This window comes from Ostrinia furnacalis, unplaced genomic scaffold, assembly GCF_004193835.3.
Source record: "Ostrinia furnacalis isolate ACB-3 unplaced genomic scaffold, ASM419383v2 OfSCF7119, whole genome shotgun sequence".
Taxonomy (NCBI): Eukaryota; Metazoa; Arthropoda; class Insecta; order Lepidoptera; family Crambidae; genus Ostrinia; species Ostrinia furnacalis.
Genome location: NW_021137358.1, coordinates 181,100 through 201,867, shown reverse-complemented (window position 1 = coordinate 201,867; position 20,768 = coordinate 181,100). Strand labels below are relative to the sequence as shown.

The 20,768-nt window shown below is 35.4% G+C and overlaps 2 protein-coding genes across 3 annotated transcripts; both read right to left on the bottom strand.

The window, feature by feature from the left end:
• Positions 1-1,072: 1,072 nt before the first annotated feature.
• LOC114363440 (uncharacterized) lies at positions 1,073-20,023 on the bottom strand. The gene is made up of 9 exons (XM_028319158.1): positions 19,871-20,023; positions 17,874-18,063; positions 16,694-16,876; positions 10,423-10,620; positions 8,629-8,795; positions 6,369-6,447; positions 5,722-5,878; positions 2,825-3,042; positions 1,073-1,526 (listed from the first exon to the last, which is right to left on the bottom strand). Exons 1-9 carry the CDS (start codon positions 20,015-20,017, stop codon positions 1,342-1,344), a joined length of 1,524 nt encoding a protein of 507 aa, XP_028174959.1. The 5' UTR covers positions 20,018-20,023; the 3' UTR covers positions 1,073-1,341.
• LOC114363406 (ejaculatory bulb-specific protein 3-like) lies at positions 8,484-12,383 on the bottom strand. Of its 2 annotated transcripts, none has more exons than XM_028319111.1 (3): positions 12,279-12,383; positions 10,423-10,620; positions 8,484-8,795 (listed from the first exon to the last, which is right to left on the bottom strand). In XM_028319111.1, exons 2-3 carry the CDS (start codon positions 10,601-10,603, stop codon positions 8,614-8,616), a joined length of 363 nt encoding a protein of 120 aa, XP_028174912.1. In that variant the 5' UTR covers positions 10,604-10,620; positions 12,279-12,383; the 3' UTR covers positions 8,484-8,613. The 2 variants fall into 2 exon arrangements, with proteins under 2 accessions (XP_028174912.1, XP_028174911.1); XM_028319110.1 differs by lacking the exon at positions 12,279-12,383 and adding an exon at positions 11,623-11,718.
• Positions 20,024-20,768: the final 745 nt, after the last annotated feature.

Sequence of the window (20,768 nt, the reverse complement as noted above, 5' to 3'; positions counted from 1 at the left end):
CGTTCTTTATTTCTATTGCAGTTTCAGCCACACCATGCTTATCCCAGATTAATAAACCACCATGGCCGTGACGTAAATCACATGATGCAGAACGGTTGCGCCCGCGCCGTCAGATTATGTGACGGCTTGCACAATAGTTACGTGCCGGCTGCGCAACGGCCGGCTGACACGAAAACACTGCGCAACTCCTAATTGCACGCTCCTCTCTTTCATTAGCTTGAGCTGATAATCATGCAGTTTGCATACAGAGACATTTTTTATCTTTATAAAAAATATCAAAGTAAAATAGAGTACTAAAGAAGGTACATAGAGTAAGGCAATAATTACTGGCGCCTGCCAAGACAGCTTGTTCATAAGAAACTGAAGAAGAAATTCAGGACTTCTTTTTGGTTCTTGGTTGGATGTGATTAACTGATAATTATGGCAATTTTAATTAAGTTTAGGGGGTTGGTTAAAGTACTATAGAGCCTATGAAGTGAACAAGACTTAAGACTAGTTAAAAATGATACGATAGACAGGACTTCAAAATAATTTTGACGAATAAAATTTAAATGGTAAAAGAAAAAAATATCAAATATTATTCAACTCTTTATTACAATATCAGTCAACATTCATGATCATCATGATATCAATTTCATTTTAATAGCATTTAAGACCTAAATACTTAAACTAGAAGGCCAATCACATTTTTTGGAGTATAATTACTATTGAATAATAAATAACAGAATTCGATTGATGGTAAGACATCAAAAAATTTAAAAATTATAAAAAGGTAATAGAGAGCCATGTAAAAGAGATTCACAAAAACTAATTTAAAGTAAAATTACAAGTAAGTAAAAGTAATTAATAAGTCTAAAGACATTAAGGGAAAGTATTTGTGGAATGATACTGAAGGTGGGCCAACAAACTAAAATAAATTAAAAGAAAAGTCAAGTCAGATTCAGCAAAATGAGTTCAGACATTTGCTGAAGGATCAAAATTTTATGTAAATGTATGCAACTGCTCATATAGCAGTTAACTCGTCCAGAAAATTTAAAGCTATTAGAAGAATTATTCGTTCCATGGTTGTATCTCTATAATATTCATATCTAGTGATGCATCTACTTCATTTATCGAATACTGAATCAAAAGAACTTTTTTCACTCTCTTATGGTCTAATCACAGTAAAATTATACATCAATTGAAACGAATAATTCTTGAGTAAAAATAAGATTGTTTTCACGCTTACAATCCATTGTAGTCATGAAAAAGCGATTAATCTCGTGACCTAACGACTCTATGTAACGTTAACGATGGGTGAAGAAAAGAAAAGTGCCTGCATTTTGGCTGAGAATTTTGGACTTAATTGCTCTGAATAAACTTGTCGAAGCCAGCGCGATGCTTGCCTGAGGGGTCAGTCTTCTTCACCAACTCTTCCCACTGCTTCGGGTGCTTCTGTTGGATGGCTCTGATCACCTTCCTGATGTTGTTCTTCTGTTTTTCTGTACACTTGGCGCATGTGGTTTCAACTGCTTCAGGGAGGGCCTCTAGAAATTGAAAATTATTTTTATTAGAGAGGCTGGAAGATGTAATTGGTATGTTCCGGTTGTTGGAGATAAAATAGCCAGTTCCTCTGTACTTGAGGATTCCGGGTGAAGCTTGCTTCTACCTTCGGCCTGATCATAATTTTTAATCAGGTAAGATGCAAGCTAGAGCTTCCTCATTGTGGATAAAAAAAAAGTAAGCGCAATAGGTATTGCTCAAATATTCTGAGTAATGTAGTTAACACGGTTAAATTTCGATGCTTATCCTGTTCTGATCTGTCTACCTTATTTTGTTGTTTACTGTTATTTCATAAAGATATTGCAATAAAACAAACGAAATTGGAACAAACAAACATTACGTTGCCGGCATTATCCGCGGAACGTGTTTTGGCAGTCAGCTGTTAAAAAAATCTTTTTACCACAGAGAAGCGGTTTTAGCGGTAACATAAATTACTTCACGCGACCCTGACATAAACCTCTTTATGTAATAGTTCGAATGGACACCAGTTATAATTAAACTCGATTGTATAATTCTGTATAATTGAGCTTATTAATATGTAAAATAACAGTAAACAACAGTTGATGACCTTGACATAAAAATAAAACACACATGATATCTTCTGATGGTCGTGTGTTGATATTATAAACATAGACGATGGTAATAATTTTTACGAAATAGTTCAAGAATTTAAAGATCAAAAAATCTAACACAAACAAGCCGTAGGGCTAGTGAATTGTCAAAAAAAAAACTCGAATATACATTTTGGAAATCTTTTTTCTTTCTCACAGTCAATTAAAAAGGCGAAGTAGGTAAGTAACAGGAAAATAACTACTGCTATATTAACTAAGATACTGACCAAGATTTATAATATTACGGAATAAGCATGTTTATACATTGAACCAATTACTATTTAATCACGAGGTTATTGTACCGGCGCGTTCTGTTGAAATACCGGATTACACTACTTTGATTTCGGGGAATAACAATTCTCAAGTACAGTCGACAGCACGTAAACTAACAAAATTACGAATTTTCTCATTACATTTTGATGAACGTACGAATACGAATGCAATGATACGAATGAAAAATTTAAATTACGAAGAAGATGATCTGATTGAACTGGAAGGATTCCAAATTTCCAAACTAAGTCATTGATAACTTTATAAGGATGCAAATTCAAGTTTTAGCTTCTAGGAGATAGAAAAAGATGAAGGCATTTCCACTAATTGATTGTGTGATAAAGATACCAGTAGGTAGGTACTTATTATGTTATCTGTGATAAAGGTAAGAATTAACTTACTTCTAAAATCAGCTCCTTCTGGTGTGCACCTTCCTTTTTCCAAGAAGCAGTTGATGTAAGCCTTCAGGAGACGGTCGTTGGAGATCAGGGTCTCTACGTCGAAGTTGTCGTATTTGCTGTTGTATTTGTCCGCAGCGAGGACCACGACCAGGCAAGATAAGAATACTACGGCCCTCATGATGAAGTTCCTTCTGGAAGGTTGAATGGAGAACTTTGAATAGATAGATCACCCAAATAAAAATAACTTACTAATAAGTAAATGATCAGTTAACGACGAATATTCCTTTTTCTGATAAGGAAAGACCGAAGACAATGACGAATATTCCTTTTTCTAAGAGACTGGAGACACTTCTAACAATGGGCAAGATTACGATGAAACAAAGACCGTGCGTCGTTCCGAATAATAAACGTAAATCTGCTCAGGAGTTTCAACGGTCATAGAATATGTGATACGAATACTAATTTTGAGCTGGTCAATGTCAGCACAACTGATGATGTCAAGTACTCGTGTCGATCGACAGGACGATGAATACGAGTATAATAGCTGATCTAAGTTTTAGAGTTAAAAAATTCAAAATTTCAATATTTTATGTTAATGGCAAATTGATTCAATAATAAGTAGAAAAATTGATCAAATTGTAGAGTTTGAAAGTAATAAATGAACATAAAATTTATCCTGAACATGATCCAAAACGATCCTTTGGTTCGAAAAACTTTAACACTTGTTCGTAGCCGTTTTGTTTGTCAGCCTTGCACTGACTTTAAATTTGCATTAGAGCTGAATCACTAATATCACCACTCAGTTTTATCATGAATTCATTAAAATAGCACAGCACACGAAAATCTTGACACTATTATACGGAATGCAGTTCGTTCACCCACCTTTTACTCTGTATAATGGGCCCAAAGAACTAGCATTGCCAGAAAGCGACAGTGGCTTATATTGACGACGTATACCACTACCTTAGTGGGCACTCGGGTCAATCTTGCAATACTTGATGCAAGCGAAAGTGAGCCGTCACCCGAAAATCACAAGAGTCACAATAGTTTCGATGTTAAGGACCTCCCTTCGAGCTCAACTGGTGAAATGTCTTCAGGTAATGTTCAAATATATGACATGTTGCATATACTTACCAGGAAAGTGTGAGCAAATTTGAATGCTCTGCCTCTAATAAGGAAAATGGACGTCTGTTTCTTTTATGGTCCATGAAACATGGTTATAATGGGAAATAAATTGAAAACATTGTGGCCGGAAAATGTTATCCATAGAAACATTAATAGTCAATAAATAGAGAAGAACTACCTACTGACATATTAGTAACTTAAATGGGTAGTTGTGAAGATTTTAAAGGGAATTACCTACTGCTTTCCTCTCAGCTAGAAATAATCAAATCTTGTTATTGTGGTTAGCTCACTGCATGGTCTGCATGGTGGGTTGGACCACTAATGTACTCTGCACCCTAAATACTAGCAGTCTTGTAAATAACAAATGTGTTACTATGTACCTACTCTACATTATACATTTACTTATTATGTACCTACCTACTCATAAATTATACCGAAGTTCAACTAAAAACAATTCGACCTAGGTAAGTATAGATCGTTTCATTCACGAAGACGCGCCCCACCACTTTTTGGTCGAGGGAAGCGCGGATTACGTCATTATTGTAGTGTGCGTGTGCATTAATCCATGAGTGCACACATAGGTATAATATTCATTTGTGACATGAACAATTCGGTATCAACGTCAGCTGATTTTCACGGCACATGAGTAATGGATTCATTCAAAATTCTCAATACAGTACAAGTTTTAGGAAATATGAATGAATAAATACCTACTTCAGACAGTAATACTAATGTGGGACAAGAATAAAAGTGAAGGAACTTTGAAAAAATATCCATTGTTCCTACTCACACAGTCAATCGCTTAGGTATGGCACATTATTATTCGCGTGAATTCTTAGGCGATGAATGATTCAGAAGGTTTTATATTAGTTAGGTACTAAAGTTTGTTTAAACAGAACATAGGAATGTAACATTAATTAAAAAGAATAGAGTTCTTTACTTTCATATTTAAGCTTAAAATGTTTAAGCTTAGAATTTAGAATTTAAAAAAGAATTAAGCTAGCATCTATGTCTGAATAGAGAGTGAATAAATTGAAATACATTATATTATTGTCATTTTAACTCGTTCGATTTGTCTCATGTTAGGGAAATTTACTATGTAGCATTTGCAAAATCATTTTAAAAGGATCCCAACGATTTCAATTTCACCCTGTATTATGACCTACAAAATTAAATGATCAAAATTAATTTCATATCAATACTAACTACATTCTCACTGTAGAGAGATTCCTTAAATCTTTAATTCTACAATAATTCTTTAGGCATGCCTGCTATCGTACCTTACTAACATTGATGTGTACAAAGAAAAACATTCGCACTGAACAATTACTCTGTCAATCAAAGAACAATACACACATACCCTGTGGACCGATGACCTACTGAATGCAAACGAACCTTAACCCCTTATGTGGACGGGCTTCCTTATGATGATGATATTGAAACTCATATAAGTATTGAATGTCCAGCAGTGGACTGATGAAAATGATATATCTTTATTGCTACTACTACTCTAGAACTAAATTACATGTAGATAGGTAGGTAGGTACACAGAATTATAAAGTAAAAAGAAAAATAAAAACAAAAAAAAGAGGTTTAAAAAGTTACAGTTTAGCTCTAGTTCTGCCAAAAGGTACCAGTCTCAGCATGATGCTGATTACTGAGCTATATGATTATGTAACTCATAAGTATGACTTACCGCAAATACATTCCATGTAACTTATCGTAGCTTATACTCGTAGTAGGTTCATGTCTCCGCAATAGCCTTCTCAAACGTGTCGTAGTATTTGTTGTTTGGGTCCAGAAGCTTCTTCAGCTCCTCGTGGTTTTCTGGTAACAGCCGCTTGAACGCGTCAAAGGTGCGCCGAGCGAAGCTGCGCTGCGCAGGAGTACATTTACTGCATTTCGTTGCTACCACTTCTGGGAGCGCAACTGGAATATTGAAAAGTAATTGCTATAGATTCAAGTAGAAATACAATAAAACATTTATTTTTAGGAAATAAAGGGTTTGCTTGACGCTTGGTACTATTTATTTGTTGAATAAATTATTAATAATTGGGTAAAGAGATAAACTGAGGGAGGCCTTTGTTCAGCAGTGGCTGACACGAACAAAAGAGATAAACTGAAATAAGTACGAAAAATTTCTTTTACTTAAAAGATAAGTGTGCCTTGCTTTCAAATGAAAGATCTGAACTTAAAAGATTTATTAATAAACAACCATAATCAGACTAAGCACTGTGATATCTATTTTATTTATGTAGTAAATAATAGAACTGTTATTTTGCAATTAAAGTTTATAGTTATATTTGATGTACTGTACGATGGTTTTTCCACGAACTCGTTTAAATTCAAATAGCATAACCATTCATTACTAATGCTAAAACAAACAAAGAAATCAAATAGTATTAGAAGTATCGCTTACTCTTGAAGACCCTTCCGATGGGAGTACACGGCCCTCTATCGAGAAAGCAATCCATATATTTCTGCAGCAGCCGAGGATTCTGCACCAGAGTGTCAATGTCAAAATAATCGTACTTCCGGTCGTAGGTTTGAGTCAGAACAAACGAAAACAAAAGATAAAATTGCAAAATCACTATTTTAAAATTCGAATCGATCATAGCGGAATTAACCTGTACGTACGTAGACTGGTACGAAATGACGTGCTCTCTGCCCATCCTCTGTTTAAAGCACTCATAACCAGTCTAACCTTCGCCAAGCATAATATTTGTATGAGGAAGCCGAACAAAAAATAGGACGCTTGGAACAATCTAATGCACGGGCCTTGGACGTGCCGAGTGCAGCTGAATTTAAATCTATTTACATTTTTTGGACAATGATGAATGCTCATTAAAATATATTTTTTGGTAAGCTATTTATAAATGCTGAAGAGTTTTTATAAATATCTACGCTGCCTGCATTCATGCTAAAGGCCGAGGAGCTTGGGATGCATTATTGTTGCATGTTTCTTTAATTTTGTATTTTTATTTAATAACACTCAATTTAAAAATTGGTTTATTATTTAAAATTTAAGGTTTATAAAGAACAAAAGGATTGACTTTTGGATCATTTGTCTATCAAGCAGTCTAAAATACGTGTTATACGTGAGGATCTTCCTAAATAGGAAGATTCCGAGCCATTTGATCAGTGGGGCGAGTGTAGGTTCGCCAAATCAACCATTTGCCTCTGGTAAATAGAAGAAGGTCATGCTCGAATCGAGACTAAATAATGATGATGATTTAGGAAGTTAATAAGGACATAATTACCCCAAAGTAAGTAAAACAAAAATATGCTCTACACATATTAAATCTCAAAAAATAAGGCCAATATCTCCGTAAGAATAAATAAGCACAATTACCTTTGAGGTAGACATAATAAAACAAAGCTATTTTTAAAACTAGCTAGATAATTGGTTACATACGTTTATAAAATTAATTTATTAATATCGACTGACCGCAATCGATACAAAATCTGATACTAATACATATTATTTACATGACGTTAACTGACTGGCTGGCTGGCTGGTTTTCGTTCTTCTAAACAACAGTTTTTTGCTGATCGGTAAGCTCAAAAAATAAACTGACTATACTTACTTATAGATTAACGTCACGATGTAAATTATTCTATCAAGTTAACTTTTAGGGTTCCGTTCCTTAACTTAAAAGTAAAAAGGGTTGATCACTTTGTTGTCCATCTATCCAATGTGTCAAGACTCCTTTATTCACAAGCGCATGCAACTTTTGCCTCTACAAAGTTATATTTTCAGCTGTATACTATTAATAGAGATGTATTTCAACTGCAACGTTAAGCTTGTTTTATTTGAACAGTGTGAATGGAAAAAGATGTAAGCAAGTGAGAACATTACAGAAAACCTCTGAGCGCTAGCCTGATTCACACTTGGCCGTACTTTAAAGTACTGCATTATTCAAGTGTACCTACTTGTACGCGAGTATCACTTCATACATACTTAATTACACGTCGTGGTTTGATATTAATTTAGCCTTTGGTCTCAGAGGATGAACACAATCAGTTAAAAGCGTAGGTACTTTTTGAAGCTTGCCAAGGCTTTTGAGCAAGTATAATTAAGCGCACAAACTAAACAACGGACCTAGACTTTTAAATAATTATGGTTTGTTTGGATGTGCATAATCGCTATCACTAAAATCTAAAATATGTTTCACTTTCAATACTTTACATAGTACCTAATACTTACTTCAATAAATTAATTGTAGAGCTTTTTATTTTGATTTCAGATAGATTAAGAAATTAGAAAAAAAAATTTTTTACTGATTGGCCCACCGTCTATTTTTGTGATTATTATGTAAGAAACCCTTCATGTTCAACTGGAATTAAAGTAAGGCAAGGCACCGAGAATTAGAATCGCCTTGTTATTTACAGTTACTGTTTCGACGAAACGAAACATTGCAGTGTATAATTGATAGGAACTCTACGTGGCGTGTTGCTACTTTTCTAGAAGATTCCATGGAATTAGTTAATTAAATACTTGTATGGTTAGAGGGACTTAATAAAATGATCAGTGTATAACATTAATTTAGACATTTCTGTAATTGGTAACCAGATTCGATACAAAGTTAAATAAAGTTACATAAATTGAGCACTCATCAAAGTCTTAATTTCACAACCAATAAAATATCATTATCTAGTAATTCCTAAGCATTGATGGCCTTATCCAAAGCGGTGAAGAGTTTGTCTTCAGGGTCATACTTCTTTTTGAAGGCTTCAAAATCCTGGGGCAGTTTCTCCTTCAGACCGTCGAGGAATCTCTTGAATAGATGCTTCTGCGCATCGGTGCATTTGGCACAGGCCTGCTGGAAGGCTTCTGGTATGTCCTCTGTAAGCACAAACATAGGAAATGTATGAATAACCATGAAATATAACATTCATCATCATTAACAGGCTAGGATATCAATGCTGATATAGACTTCCATGGTCCCTGAAAGCTGCTTACATCCAGCAGGGTTTTAATACCATTATCAAGTTTTCGTCCAAGATATAGATAGTTAAGGCTGAGTTGCACCACCTAACTTTGACCGTAACTTTAACGATAACCGGTATTTTTTGTATGGAGTTTGACAGATTTTTGATGTTTGAGAAAATTTAAGTAAGATGGTGCAACCCAGCCTAAAAGTACAATGATAAATTTTTATCGACATGCAATAATATAATCAACGTATAAAAACTTTTCTGCTTCAGCGGTCACCAATCATTTGCTCTATGTACCCTGCCTTTTTTATCTGGGATAGGAGGCAAACGAGCAGACGGATCACCTGACACTTTAATACGGATTAGTACCAATATTCGATTTCGTATAGTTGTCGAACATACTTACACCCGTATTCACAAATATTACTATGAGATTCCACAGTGCGCGTGGACGCACAGGGTCCCAAAACCTAATTCATATACAATACTTTAGTGGCAGAGTGACACACAGAACCAATCACAGGGTTCTATTCAACGCTATGCGTTCGACTTCGCATAGCGTTGCTGCTTCACTTAACCAAGCATCGTTTGTAAATATGGGTGTGCTCCTCATAGCATAACAATGTATCATAAATCTTAGTTAGTACGGCAGATCCATTTGTAATAAATATGTCAACAATCCACACATGAATGGCCTATTTGTTGTTCATTACCACGTTTTCCTTTAATGTTAAATTGATACTTATTCTGTACTTTATTATGTTGTTTATAACTAAACCAAAATAATTATTTACCAGTAACTAGTGAATAGAACTCAACAATGAGATTGTTTGTCCCATGTATCCTCTTAAGTTATCTATCTACTCTATTTTTATCGTCTCTATCATTATCTTTTACATATCAAATAACTTAGTCATGTGATTTTCCAGCAGAGTAGAACAGAACCATGTCCACTTTTCCCGTTAAATATGCGAATATACGTATGATGGAGCATGGGGGTGTGGACCTAATCGTCCATTCGCCTCTGGTTAAATGGAGAGCCACCACACCCACCCACAAGGTGGACCGACGACCTCATAAAGGTAGCGGGAAGGCGCTGGATGCCGGCCGCCACCAACCGGCCATTGTGGAAATCATTAGCGGAGGCCTATTTCAGCAGTGGAGGTCCTATGGCTGAAAATGATGATAAATAATAAATATCCTTGGACATTTTACACTGCGCCTCTAGTCCCAAACTAAGCAAAGCTTGTACTATGGGCACTAGACAAGGGATATAAACATACTTAAATACTTTTTTTTTGTAAATACATACATAATACATAGAAAACACCCAGACCCGTCACAGAAATTAAAATTTATCATTTCAATTTCTGCCCGGCCGGGAATCGAACCCGGGACCTCTCGGCATAGTAGTCCGTTCTGAACCACTACACCAAACGGCCGACAATGATGATGAAATTGCAGAGGGTCGATCATGTTCCTGTAGTCATGTATAAATGACCTAATGGTGATCAGAATGATGATGATGAACTTACTCTTAAAGTCCCCAGACACCGCATCACAGTCGTTCTTGTCCAAGAAGCAGCCAGAGAATTTCTGCAGCTCTTCTGTGTTGTTCACCAGTGCTTCGACGTCGAAGTTGTCATTCTCACTGGTGTATTTCTCATCAGCGATGACCACGCCCACCAGGAATGCAACTAGCATGATTGTCTTCATCTTGACTGGGATTTGGTCTGTAAAATAGTAATCATTTTATTTACTGATTTTCTTCCGCCACTTTTTCTTAACACCCCGATATGTAGACTAATTTGGGACGTGTATTAAATGCCCTTAAAATACAAAAAAAAACGAAATTGAATTAACTTTTTGATTTGTAGCGCCAAACATAGCCGCCATTTTCGTATTCGAATTCTAAGGCTGAGTTGCACCACCTAACTTTGACCGTAACTATGACGATACTCGGTGGTTTTTGTATGAAGTTTGACAGATTTTTGACGTTTGTCAAAGTTAAAGTAAGATGGAGCCTAATAGAATCAAATGAAACATTGAAGTTTGTAAAAAATCCACGTTTTTATTTTCAACAAATACAATTAACCGAGTATTATTATAGTTATAATGTCAATTTGGCTCCTTGCCTGCTATTTCAACAATAATTAAAATGCAAATGAGAAGTTATTAAAATTACGAAAATATGCAGATTTAGGAGTAATAGAAAAATAAACTAGACTGTGCTAAATAATAATTAGTGGTAATTAGGTATTTACAAAAAACAAATCAACTAAATAAATAAAGGTCAATTAAAAGCATTTGTGTCTATTATTATTTCGGAGTCTTAGATAAAAAGATCGGTCTCCTTGGATACGCAACTAATGAGATAAACGACTTCTATTTTTTTTTTTATCATTTTGCCTTATTTATTTAGGTACATTCACAAGAAAAGCTAAGTATGGTTCTTAACAACAATAATAACATATTGAAAATTCACTTACCTATCTCTAAAAATAGTTTTATTCAAGAAATCGTAAAATTTAATTTAAGTTCCTCAAAAAATCAAAATGAAATTTATGTTGGGAACTTGTCTTACTCGTAAAAGCTCATAAGAAGTGTAGAGATTAGTGGAGTAAGTTGGTTGGGTCCATTATAACTGGGTTTCTACTTCTGGGCAACTCGTTTAGTATCTTTCGATCGGCAAAATGATTTAAGTTAAGGCTACATTTTAATTAAGTGACACTTACGTTTCGTTACACAGCGGTTTGTTACTAGCAAAGTGAGCAAAAGATCTGCAAATAATTATGTTTACAAACGCCATTCCTTTTATACTATCCAGTTCTGCAAGGTGAAACGTGCTAAGGATAATTTTAAAACGATCATATTTTTTGTCTTGGGATTGTCGATCGTGGTCGAAATAACAATTTTGGTTTTATTTTAAAAGGACCGAAAATATATGGCTGAAATGTAGAGATTCTTGCATTTTGCATTAAGTGATATGGACTGCATTAGTTAGTATTCATTCGCTGTGCGTTGTTGTCTTGGATATAATATGTATAGTTTTTTATGGATTTATCAGCTTTCGTATTCACACAGTAAAACGTGCATAAATTTACCTACTTAAATGCAATTATGATTACAATGTGTTACTTAGAAATGTGGTTTTCCATTGTTTAGGGTATTATTATTATGATAGAATGGATGGATTTTTACCAGTGTTTTCGCTTTTTGTCATAACTTTTTAAATCGAAATATATAGATTAAAGCCAATCTAAAAATAACGTTTTCCAATTACCTAAACCCAACAGAGCTTTCACGTAATGCCAATTTATTATAATTCGCCTCCAGTGGGAATGGAATTTACAACCAAAGGTGGCATTAAATGCAAAAAGTAGGTACTTACTTGTATGTCAGTCAAGTGCACTCTGCGACAGGGAAAGTTGCAATGCCCACCCTGCCCCAGACAACAGCGATTGTTCACCCGACACTTAATGTGTCAACCATCACTTAGATAATTACTGGTTTGCAAACACGAGTTCGTTATACATCAACAAAGATAAAGTTCGTTAGGGTTGTTAACCGCTATGTGATAGCTTCAAGAGTTGCCAACTTAGCTATTTTCAAGACTAGGGCGGCCCTACCAAAAATTGGTAGACAGGAACTTCAGTTGCCAGGATTTTTCGGTAAATTCTAGAATTTGGGTAAACATAAGACAGGACATCCTTAATTGTATTACGAGTAGGTACCTACAGATGAAGTTTACAGCCAAATCACAGAAACATCGTTAAATGATTTTATGAAACGTTTTTGTCGACTAGGGTCATCATCATTCATCATCATCAGCGTCTACATAATAATATCTAAATAATTCCGTAACAAAATGAAATGGTTTGTCGGCACAAGAAGCTAACGACTATGGTATCTTAGGAAGTTGTAATAAGTACTATTTTGTTCAATAAATATAACTTAAGATTTTGAATTTTTATTCGGATTTTACAAAAAACAATAATGTTTTAAAACCAGACCACGAAATGGCCAATGTATCCTAGACGTTAATGGGGCATGAAGATGGAAGATATCTGACTGATGTTTTGGGTTCCGTATCTCTTAAAACCTTTACTGGACCATTATTCGTTTTTGATCATTGACGCTCTTTCTTAGCAAATTGGAAGGATCAAGGATCGAGTTAAAATTAACATCAAATACTACTTGATTTTGGTCCACATCATCTTGAGGTATAAAAATAAAGCTTGAGTCATTTGCAGCATAATATTTAGATAATCGTCTGTAAAAACTTACTTATTGGGTAAATATTTATTCACATACAAGAAATAGGTTATACTGTACTTTGGAAGTTAATCAAAGTCAGCAATACCTTATGAGGGCAAAACCCGCAATCTTCCAGTCGACAGACCTTATAATTTTAAGTTGTTATTATTATCTCTAATTAGGTACTATTCTCATTTCATCTCCAATAGGCCTACGATGAACGCCACGATATTATTTTATCGAGGCCTTATATAGACATTTGTCATATAAAACATTGATAAGATTTTATAATAGCACGCAATCTTAGCCCAGTAGGCCAAAGATGCGCGCCGTGATAACTTTTATCGACGTCAAAATGTATGGGTAAAATCGATAAAATGGCGTGATAACCACTTATCGCGGCGCGCATCAACATACACAAATTAATAAAATTAAGCACTATTATGAACTTTAACACGGTGTACTCGTATAAGAGCCGCTTTACGAGCAAAGGTTGTAAATAAATCACAAGACTTAACTCAATAAAAATACGTAAGTTTCCTTTCTGGGTAATTGTAATTCCATAATCAGTTGGGTACATAATAAATATACAAATGTGACTCATGACGTCATTGTTAATCGTAATGACGGAATTTCACAGTCAGTATTTCCAGTCACGGTGTTTATTATAACATAATGAGCATACAACATTTTTTTTTGTTGTTTACCCAATGATTACTACTCGTATATCGTTGCGTTTACCAGAACAACCGGTCAAACTTAAACTCCTTGGGAGAGGGAAGACTATGTCCGGCTGTGGACATCCTATTACTGAAAAGATGATGATGATGATCGTTTACCTATACTCTGTGATTTGAGATTGTGTTGTCAATACTCGCCACGCTTGAAGGATGCGACGACCTCATAAAGGTAGCAGCACAGAATAAGTAATAGTAGGACGTAGCCGGCCAATCCAATGGGCACTTGAAGGCATTAGATTTAGCTGAAGACGCTTATATTGGAAAAGTGCCCACCAACTATTCCAGGTACGTAGCAGGAAGGCGCTGGATGCAGGCCGGTACCAACCGAGTAACGCGAAAGCCATTGGGGAAGGCCTATGTTCAGCAGTGGACGTCCTGTGGCCGAAATGATGATGATAGATATCTTTAAATCTACAGAAGCGCTAAATTCTGTCAGTTGACTTTGTTATTTCCTCGAATCCATTAGCAAGTACAAACCGGCATTTCGACGTAAAAAATGCATTTATTTACTGCGTACTGTTTTTTAAGTAAGCAGTGTAACTTGTCGGAAAACACTTATTAATAATAAGTAGGTAGTATTAAAATATTTAAGGCAAATAGCCTCCGTAAAAGCTCATGATATTTTTCCTTATAATTTTCATTCTTATACATATATTCTTAGAATTGTCAATATACTTACTCTAACGAGAACATCGTAAATGGGTCAACAACTATCTTAATAACTTATCATTGCTAGTTAAGAATTCTTATCCAATATATTTTTAACTAATTTTGACTATAACAATCGTCGATCGTCGACGATTTTGTCGCGACAAGGAAAAATTTCCGTAATTTTGTGAAAAGTATTATTGGCAGATAGCAAAATAGCTCATAAGATAGGCCCCATTAATTGATGTTTATTGTCCGTGGTGCATATCTTTTCTTAAAGGCTACTAAACCTTTATTTGTCACCTGTCATCCACTTTGCAATGGAGGGAAGTCGAACCTTACCTTCGAACTCCTACTATCCAATGATAGTTTAACTTTCCCCCGGGACAAACTTGACCTTCATTGGTTGGGTTTTATTGGCGGTCAAGCTGTAGATCCTGGCTACACAGGAGTTGCAGCGGTGGGAACGAGAGGTGGGAATAGTCCCGTTAATCGTCAGGACATGAAATTGCACATTTTCGTTGCAAAGTATAATTTATTACAATCACATAAGATGTCAGTGTTTGTTTGTCTGCACGTGAAAAAACGCGAGTTTCCAAGATTTGCTCATTACTTCAAATCCTATTGGCTTTATTTGTGTAAATATTTAACAGATTGCAAAAAAGGTCACGTTTAATTCAAACTAAGTTTAGTCTTATTTATTTACTAGCGGCCGCCCGCGACTTCGTACGCGTGGATCTCGTTTTACCCCCCCTTCATCTATCTTACGCGGTTCAGATTTTTTCATACAAATGTTTTTTCCCGCTAACTCCCGTTCCCGTGGGAATTTTGCAATATCATGTTGTAACTAAGCTTTAAGTTTACTAAGGTACCTGCATGGCAAATTTCAAGCGTCTATCTTACGCGCTTTAGATTTTTCATACAAATGTTTTTTCCCGCTAACTCCCGTTCCCGTGAGAATTTTGCAATATCCTGTTGTAACTAAGCTTTAAGTTTACTAAGGTACCTGCATGCCAAATTTCAAGCGTCTAACTTAAGTGGTTTCGATTTTTCATACAAAAGGATTTTCCCGCTGATTCCCGTTCCCGTGGGAATTCCTAAGTATCCTATAACCTGCCCAGGAGTATGAAGAAAAATTGTACCAAGTTTCGTTAAAATCCGTTGAGTAGTTTTTGTTTCTATAAGGAACATACAGACAGACAGACAGACAGACAGACAGACAGACAGACAAAAATTTTACTGATTGCATTTTTGGCATCAGTATCGATCACTAATCACCCCCTGATAGTTATTTTGAAAATATATTTCATGTACAGAATTGACCTCTCTACAGATTTATTATAAGTAATAGATTAAAACAAGTACCAATGAAGACGCACAGGGTTATCAGTAGAGAGATAATCGTTTTATTTTTATCTACGCTACCAAATCATAAGAGGTTAAGCCATTGTAACGTCAAGGTCTAGATCAAAATAGTTAAGTTAAATATAAATATGACTTTTACTGTTTGAAAGCACCTAGCTATACCCTGCACTGCTGTTCGAACTTGACTGACTTCGACTTCATTCATCTTATTAATCACAATAAAATTAAGACTAATCAAATGTGGCTTCTCACTTGTATAATAATAGGAACTACTTCCAGGAATAACATCAAATGGAAGAATCTAACAGTAACTGTAACTGTAACCTACTATAGTTGGTACTTAACCTCCAGAAGTCCAGATATTCCGGGTGAAAATGTACTTTCGTAAGGGGTAATTGTAATTAAAAAAGATAGTATTTTTAAAACATTTTATTTTAATAAGAATTATAAAAAATATCTTGTACCTAATGTGATGTTTTGTAACTAAATAACTCGAGTTCAGTAACAGTTCAATTTCTATGGAATTACGTTTTATACATAAAAAAATTAAATAGAAATTACACCGCTAATCATACAGCTATCACAACCATTTTGATAGGGTTTATAATTTGTTTCATTTTGGTTCAATCAATTGGTCGGAATATTGACTCGCAAACAGCTGAAATATTTACCCAGTTCTTGAGAATATAAGACAGCTCTTTCCAAAGAATTCGTTAGTCGATTTTGAAAAGATTTTAGTCCCAAAGGATTGTTTACTGGTTGATGTTTGCGAGCACCTTACTCTTAGCTTTGGTTTATTTTGAGTTGAGGAACGCGTCAAAGGATTCCGTGTATTGGCCCTCAGGGTCGTGCTTCTTCACCAGCTCAGCCCACATGTCGGGGAGCTTGGACTGGAAGCCATGGACGACAGTCTTGATCAGTTCCCGTTGTTTCGGTGTGCATTTGCCGCAGTCAGTCTTCAGGGCCTCGGGGATCTTCTCTGGGGAAAACAAAAGACGTTAGCGTAATCAATTTGTGTTAGTACGTACATCAAAAAAGGAACCCTTATATGACGATTTTGATGTTCATTTGTCTCTTTGCAAGGAATTATAACCTTGAATGAACTTATTAAACTATGAGTTAAGCAAAAACTCCGAAATAGTGCATTTGTAAGTACCTATTACACTTTTTGTCCAGTTTTTCTTATCTAAAGCCGACTCATTTCTAAGAAAAAATATTGAAAGATAGAAGTTATAATTTTAGTACGTGGTCATGATGTAAATAATAACAGACTAGATACAATTTATTCGTATTATATGACGCTGACATATCTCCATTAGATGTAATCGTATGTAATCAATTTGAGAGCTGTGATTATTCACTGGCAAAGTAATTCCACTTTATGTCTTCGCATAAATATATTATTACAATTAAAGTTCTTCGCATAGATATTACAGTTAAAGTTTAATAGACGTATTTTCTAGAATAGATTATAGCTATAGCTATTAGCTTCTCAATCAGTACCTAACCAATGTAGGATTCAATTCGATACAATCGTAAATAAATAAAAGTGCTATTTTGTAAAAGGCCGCTACCAACCGGGCAACATAAAAAGCATTGGGGGAATCGAACCCGGGACCTTTGGATCTAATGCAGCCACCACTGGACTACAAAGGCAGTTAATATCATTCCATTTTATATTCCCTTCGTTACGATGATGATAATTCGTTCGTTTGTTCTCAGCCAAATGACTTCCACTGCTGGACAAAAAAGCTTCTCCAAAGGATTTCCGCCTTAGTCTCTCTAATTGACCTGTGGTTGACTGGCAGAGAATGCCACATGGCATTAAGTCCGCCACTGTACTATATTATGTGCAAAAAGTATAAATAAATAAATAAATTTCCACAACCACCGGTCCTGCGCCGCCCGCATCCAGGCACCTCCCGCGACCTTCACCAGATCGTCGGTCCACCTAGTAGATGATATTTTAAACTTACTCTTGAAGTCAGATCCCTCAGGCGTGCAAGGGCCCTGGTCCAGGAAGCACTTGCCGTAGTTCTTGAGCAGACGGATGTTATCGACCAACTCCTGCGCATTGAAGCTGTCGAAGGCGGTGCTGTATGTGTCTTCAGGGCGAGCCAGGGCGACCGCCACAAGCGCGCAAAGTGCTACGATGGTTTTCATGTTCTGGACAAAAATAAACAAATTAATACTATAGAAATGACCACGACCACTCTGCCAATTGTGAAATTGCGATTTTGTGAAAAATATTATTGGCAGGTAGTTGCTAATTGCTCATAAGATAATATAATATCAATTAAGGGGGCCTCCCTTAATTGATATTTATTGTCCGTGGTGCATCTTTTCTTAAAGGTTTTAAACCTTTGTTTGTCACCTGTCATCCGCTTAGCAATGGAGGGAAGTCGAACTTTAATTTCGAACTCCTCCTATGTTCTTCTGATTAATTTCGTTGCGGGTCCAATGACAGTTTAACTTTCCCCCGGGACAAACTTGACCTTCATTGGTTGGGTTTTTGTGGCGGTCAAGCTGTAGATCCTGGCTACACAGGAGTAGCAGTGGTGGGAACGAGAGGTGGGAATAGTCCCGACCACTCTGCCAAGAGTGTAGCGACGAAGAAGAAGACTATACAGGGTGTGATTTTGTAAAACAACGCCTATCTCAGGGGTGATACGGTAGTATAACCTGACATGAGCGATGTTTTACAAAACCATACCCTGCAGAAACGATGTTGACTCTATATGTTATGCTTTGACACTGAAACCACTAATCCATTTTTAACCGACTTCAAAAAAGGAAGAAGAAGAAGCCTTTCTCAGACTTCGGCTTTTTAGTGCATTTTTCTTGGGAGTTGGATTTTTTCTGTTTTCATAGTATAATTTCTATAACAAAAAAATTGAGGTGTTAGTCCCCTACATGGCTATAGGTCTAGATCAATAAAATTAAGAAACTAGGTATCCAATAAATCAAGGAAATAACTGTGTTATTACATTGAGATTGCCCGTAGTCAAAGAGTTCAAGATTCGAAGTTCAACGGTTAAAAGTTAATTTATTTTAGGAACCAATATATTTTAGATCGTTAAAAGATTTACCATAAAGTTGATTTTGTCTACGTGTTAAACGCCGGCGCCAACAAATCTATTTCGGGTGTAATAACTAATAACAAACAAAGGCTCATGAAAGATCCTTAACTTGGTGTCATTGAGGTCATCACATCAACTTCCGTCCAGCCAAGTCAACATTGAGTCATATAGTAAACAATACATTACGCAACGACAACGAGTACAAAAACATAAAGATTTTTTTAACATTAGTACTCAACTTTTTGTGGTTATCTGAGTCATACGGGTTATTATATGCACGTAATTTATTTATTGTTACAATTTATTTTTATGTAGATAAGTATGTAATTTATTGATTTGTAATTTATTGATTGTTACAGATGTAATTGATACAGAACAGTGAAGGGAGAAGCAGTAAATCAGGAGGCGAAGGCTATATCCTGAAGGTAGAGGCGTGCAGTGCATATAGTTAATTGGAAAGTGCATATAGGCATAAGTATTAAAGTATTGATGAATTATTAGTGGCAATTAAAATAAAAGTATATCACCTACCTATCTAGATACTTTTTAAAGACCCTCTTTTGAATAAAAAAATATGTTAGAAAAAAATGTTTTATGGTTCATGGTTTCAGGTAACAGCAGATTTTAGATTTTAAACGTGGTTGGTGTTGTAATCTTAATAAATAAGAGGGTAAGACTGAAAATGATAAGGGCCAATTAGACCAAACTTTTATCAAAGAACTCCTGGTATAACTGGCACATTGACAGTTTCAGTATGAGAAATATTATGCCAAAACTGACGATTTATTCTGAGATTAATTACTCTTGTTTGGTCGAATCCACCCTAAATAAATTAGGCTAATCTAATATAAAAAGAAATAGGTTGTGCTGACGTCATGTGGGCGGGTACTCACGTTAGGATCTCTCGCAGTCTCACAGGTACTGTGCCAGTGGTACACTCGAGGATTCTTATATACAGATTTTAAAGGAGGAAAACATGATTGATCCGACGCACGGACAATAATAACAACCCACATCTTGAACCTTATTATGATAACCATAAGGAAGCCGGCGGAACGTGTGTAACAACATATTGATGCTGACTCGATAATAACAAATGAAGTTGTTATAGCTTCAGTAAACTTCCATTATTAAGTGGTCTGCAGTATTTAGTGGACGTGACAAAAACCTTTACGTTAGCACGTTGATACGAATGACATTGATTTAAAACAATTGATCAAGTTGTTGTGATTCAGCCTCTTGTTCTGAAAATGTCACATAACTGAGTTTCACTTGGAAAATGAAAAATGGACTTGTACTTCCTACTTTAATGTTAGTTTTTGTTTAACTGACTGAACATAACCCTTGGCTGAATTCGAATCCAAAATTGCATTGCAGCAGCTGCTGTCTATTTATTTATTTAGACGGTCAAAATTCTTTTTAATAGTATAAAAAAATAAAACCGACTCCAAAAAACCTACACTAAAAAGTAGAAAAATAATTACTAACTACCTACTTATTTATTAGGACGAATTAATATTTATGTAGGTATACCATGATTGATACTTTTGGAGTCGGTGCCAAGATTATGAAACATGTAAAGTTTGCCTAATAAATAAGTAGGTAATTAGTAATTATTTTTCTACTTTTTAGTGTAGGTTTTTTGGAGTCGGTTTTATTTTTTTTTATAAAATTTTACTTATTTCTTGCTTTTTAGTTAACTTATTATTACCCTGATTTTCGGTACCACTCAAGGTAGGCAGTACATTGAGACCATATTCTTCATGTCTAGTGTAAAATAATATTCCCTAC

What these genes read in the sequence shown, in the direction of transcription:
- LOC114363406 (XM_028319111.1), bottom strand. Translation starts at nt 10,603, where the DNA reads ATGAAGACAATCATGCTAGTTGCATTCCTGGTGGGCGTGGTCATCGCT. An exon ending in GGTGTCTGGGGACTTTAAGA is followed by an intron (nt 8,796 to 10,422) that starts GTAAGTTCATCA and finishes TTGTGCTTACAG; the next exon opens with AGGACATACCAGAAGCCTTC.
- LOC114363440 (XM_028319158.1), bottom strand. Translation starts at nt 20,017, where the DNA reads ATGGTTATCATAATAAGGTTCAAGATGTGGGTTGTTATTATTGTCCGT. An exon ending in CATCGGAAGGGTCTTCAAGA is followed by an intron (nt 5,879 to 6,368) that starts GTAAGCGATACT and finishes TCAATATTCCAG; the next exon opens with TTGCGCTCCCAGAAGTGGTA. An exon ending in AGAAGGAGCTGATTTTAGAA is followed by an intron (nt 1,527 to 2,824) that starts GTAAGTTAATTC and finishes TTCAATTTCTAG; the next exon opens with AGGCCCTCCCTGAAGCAGTT.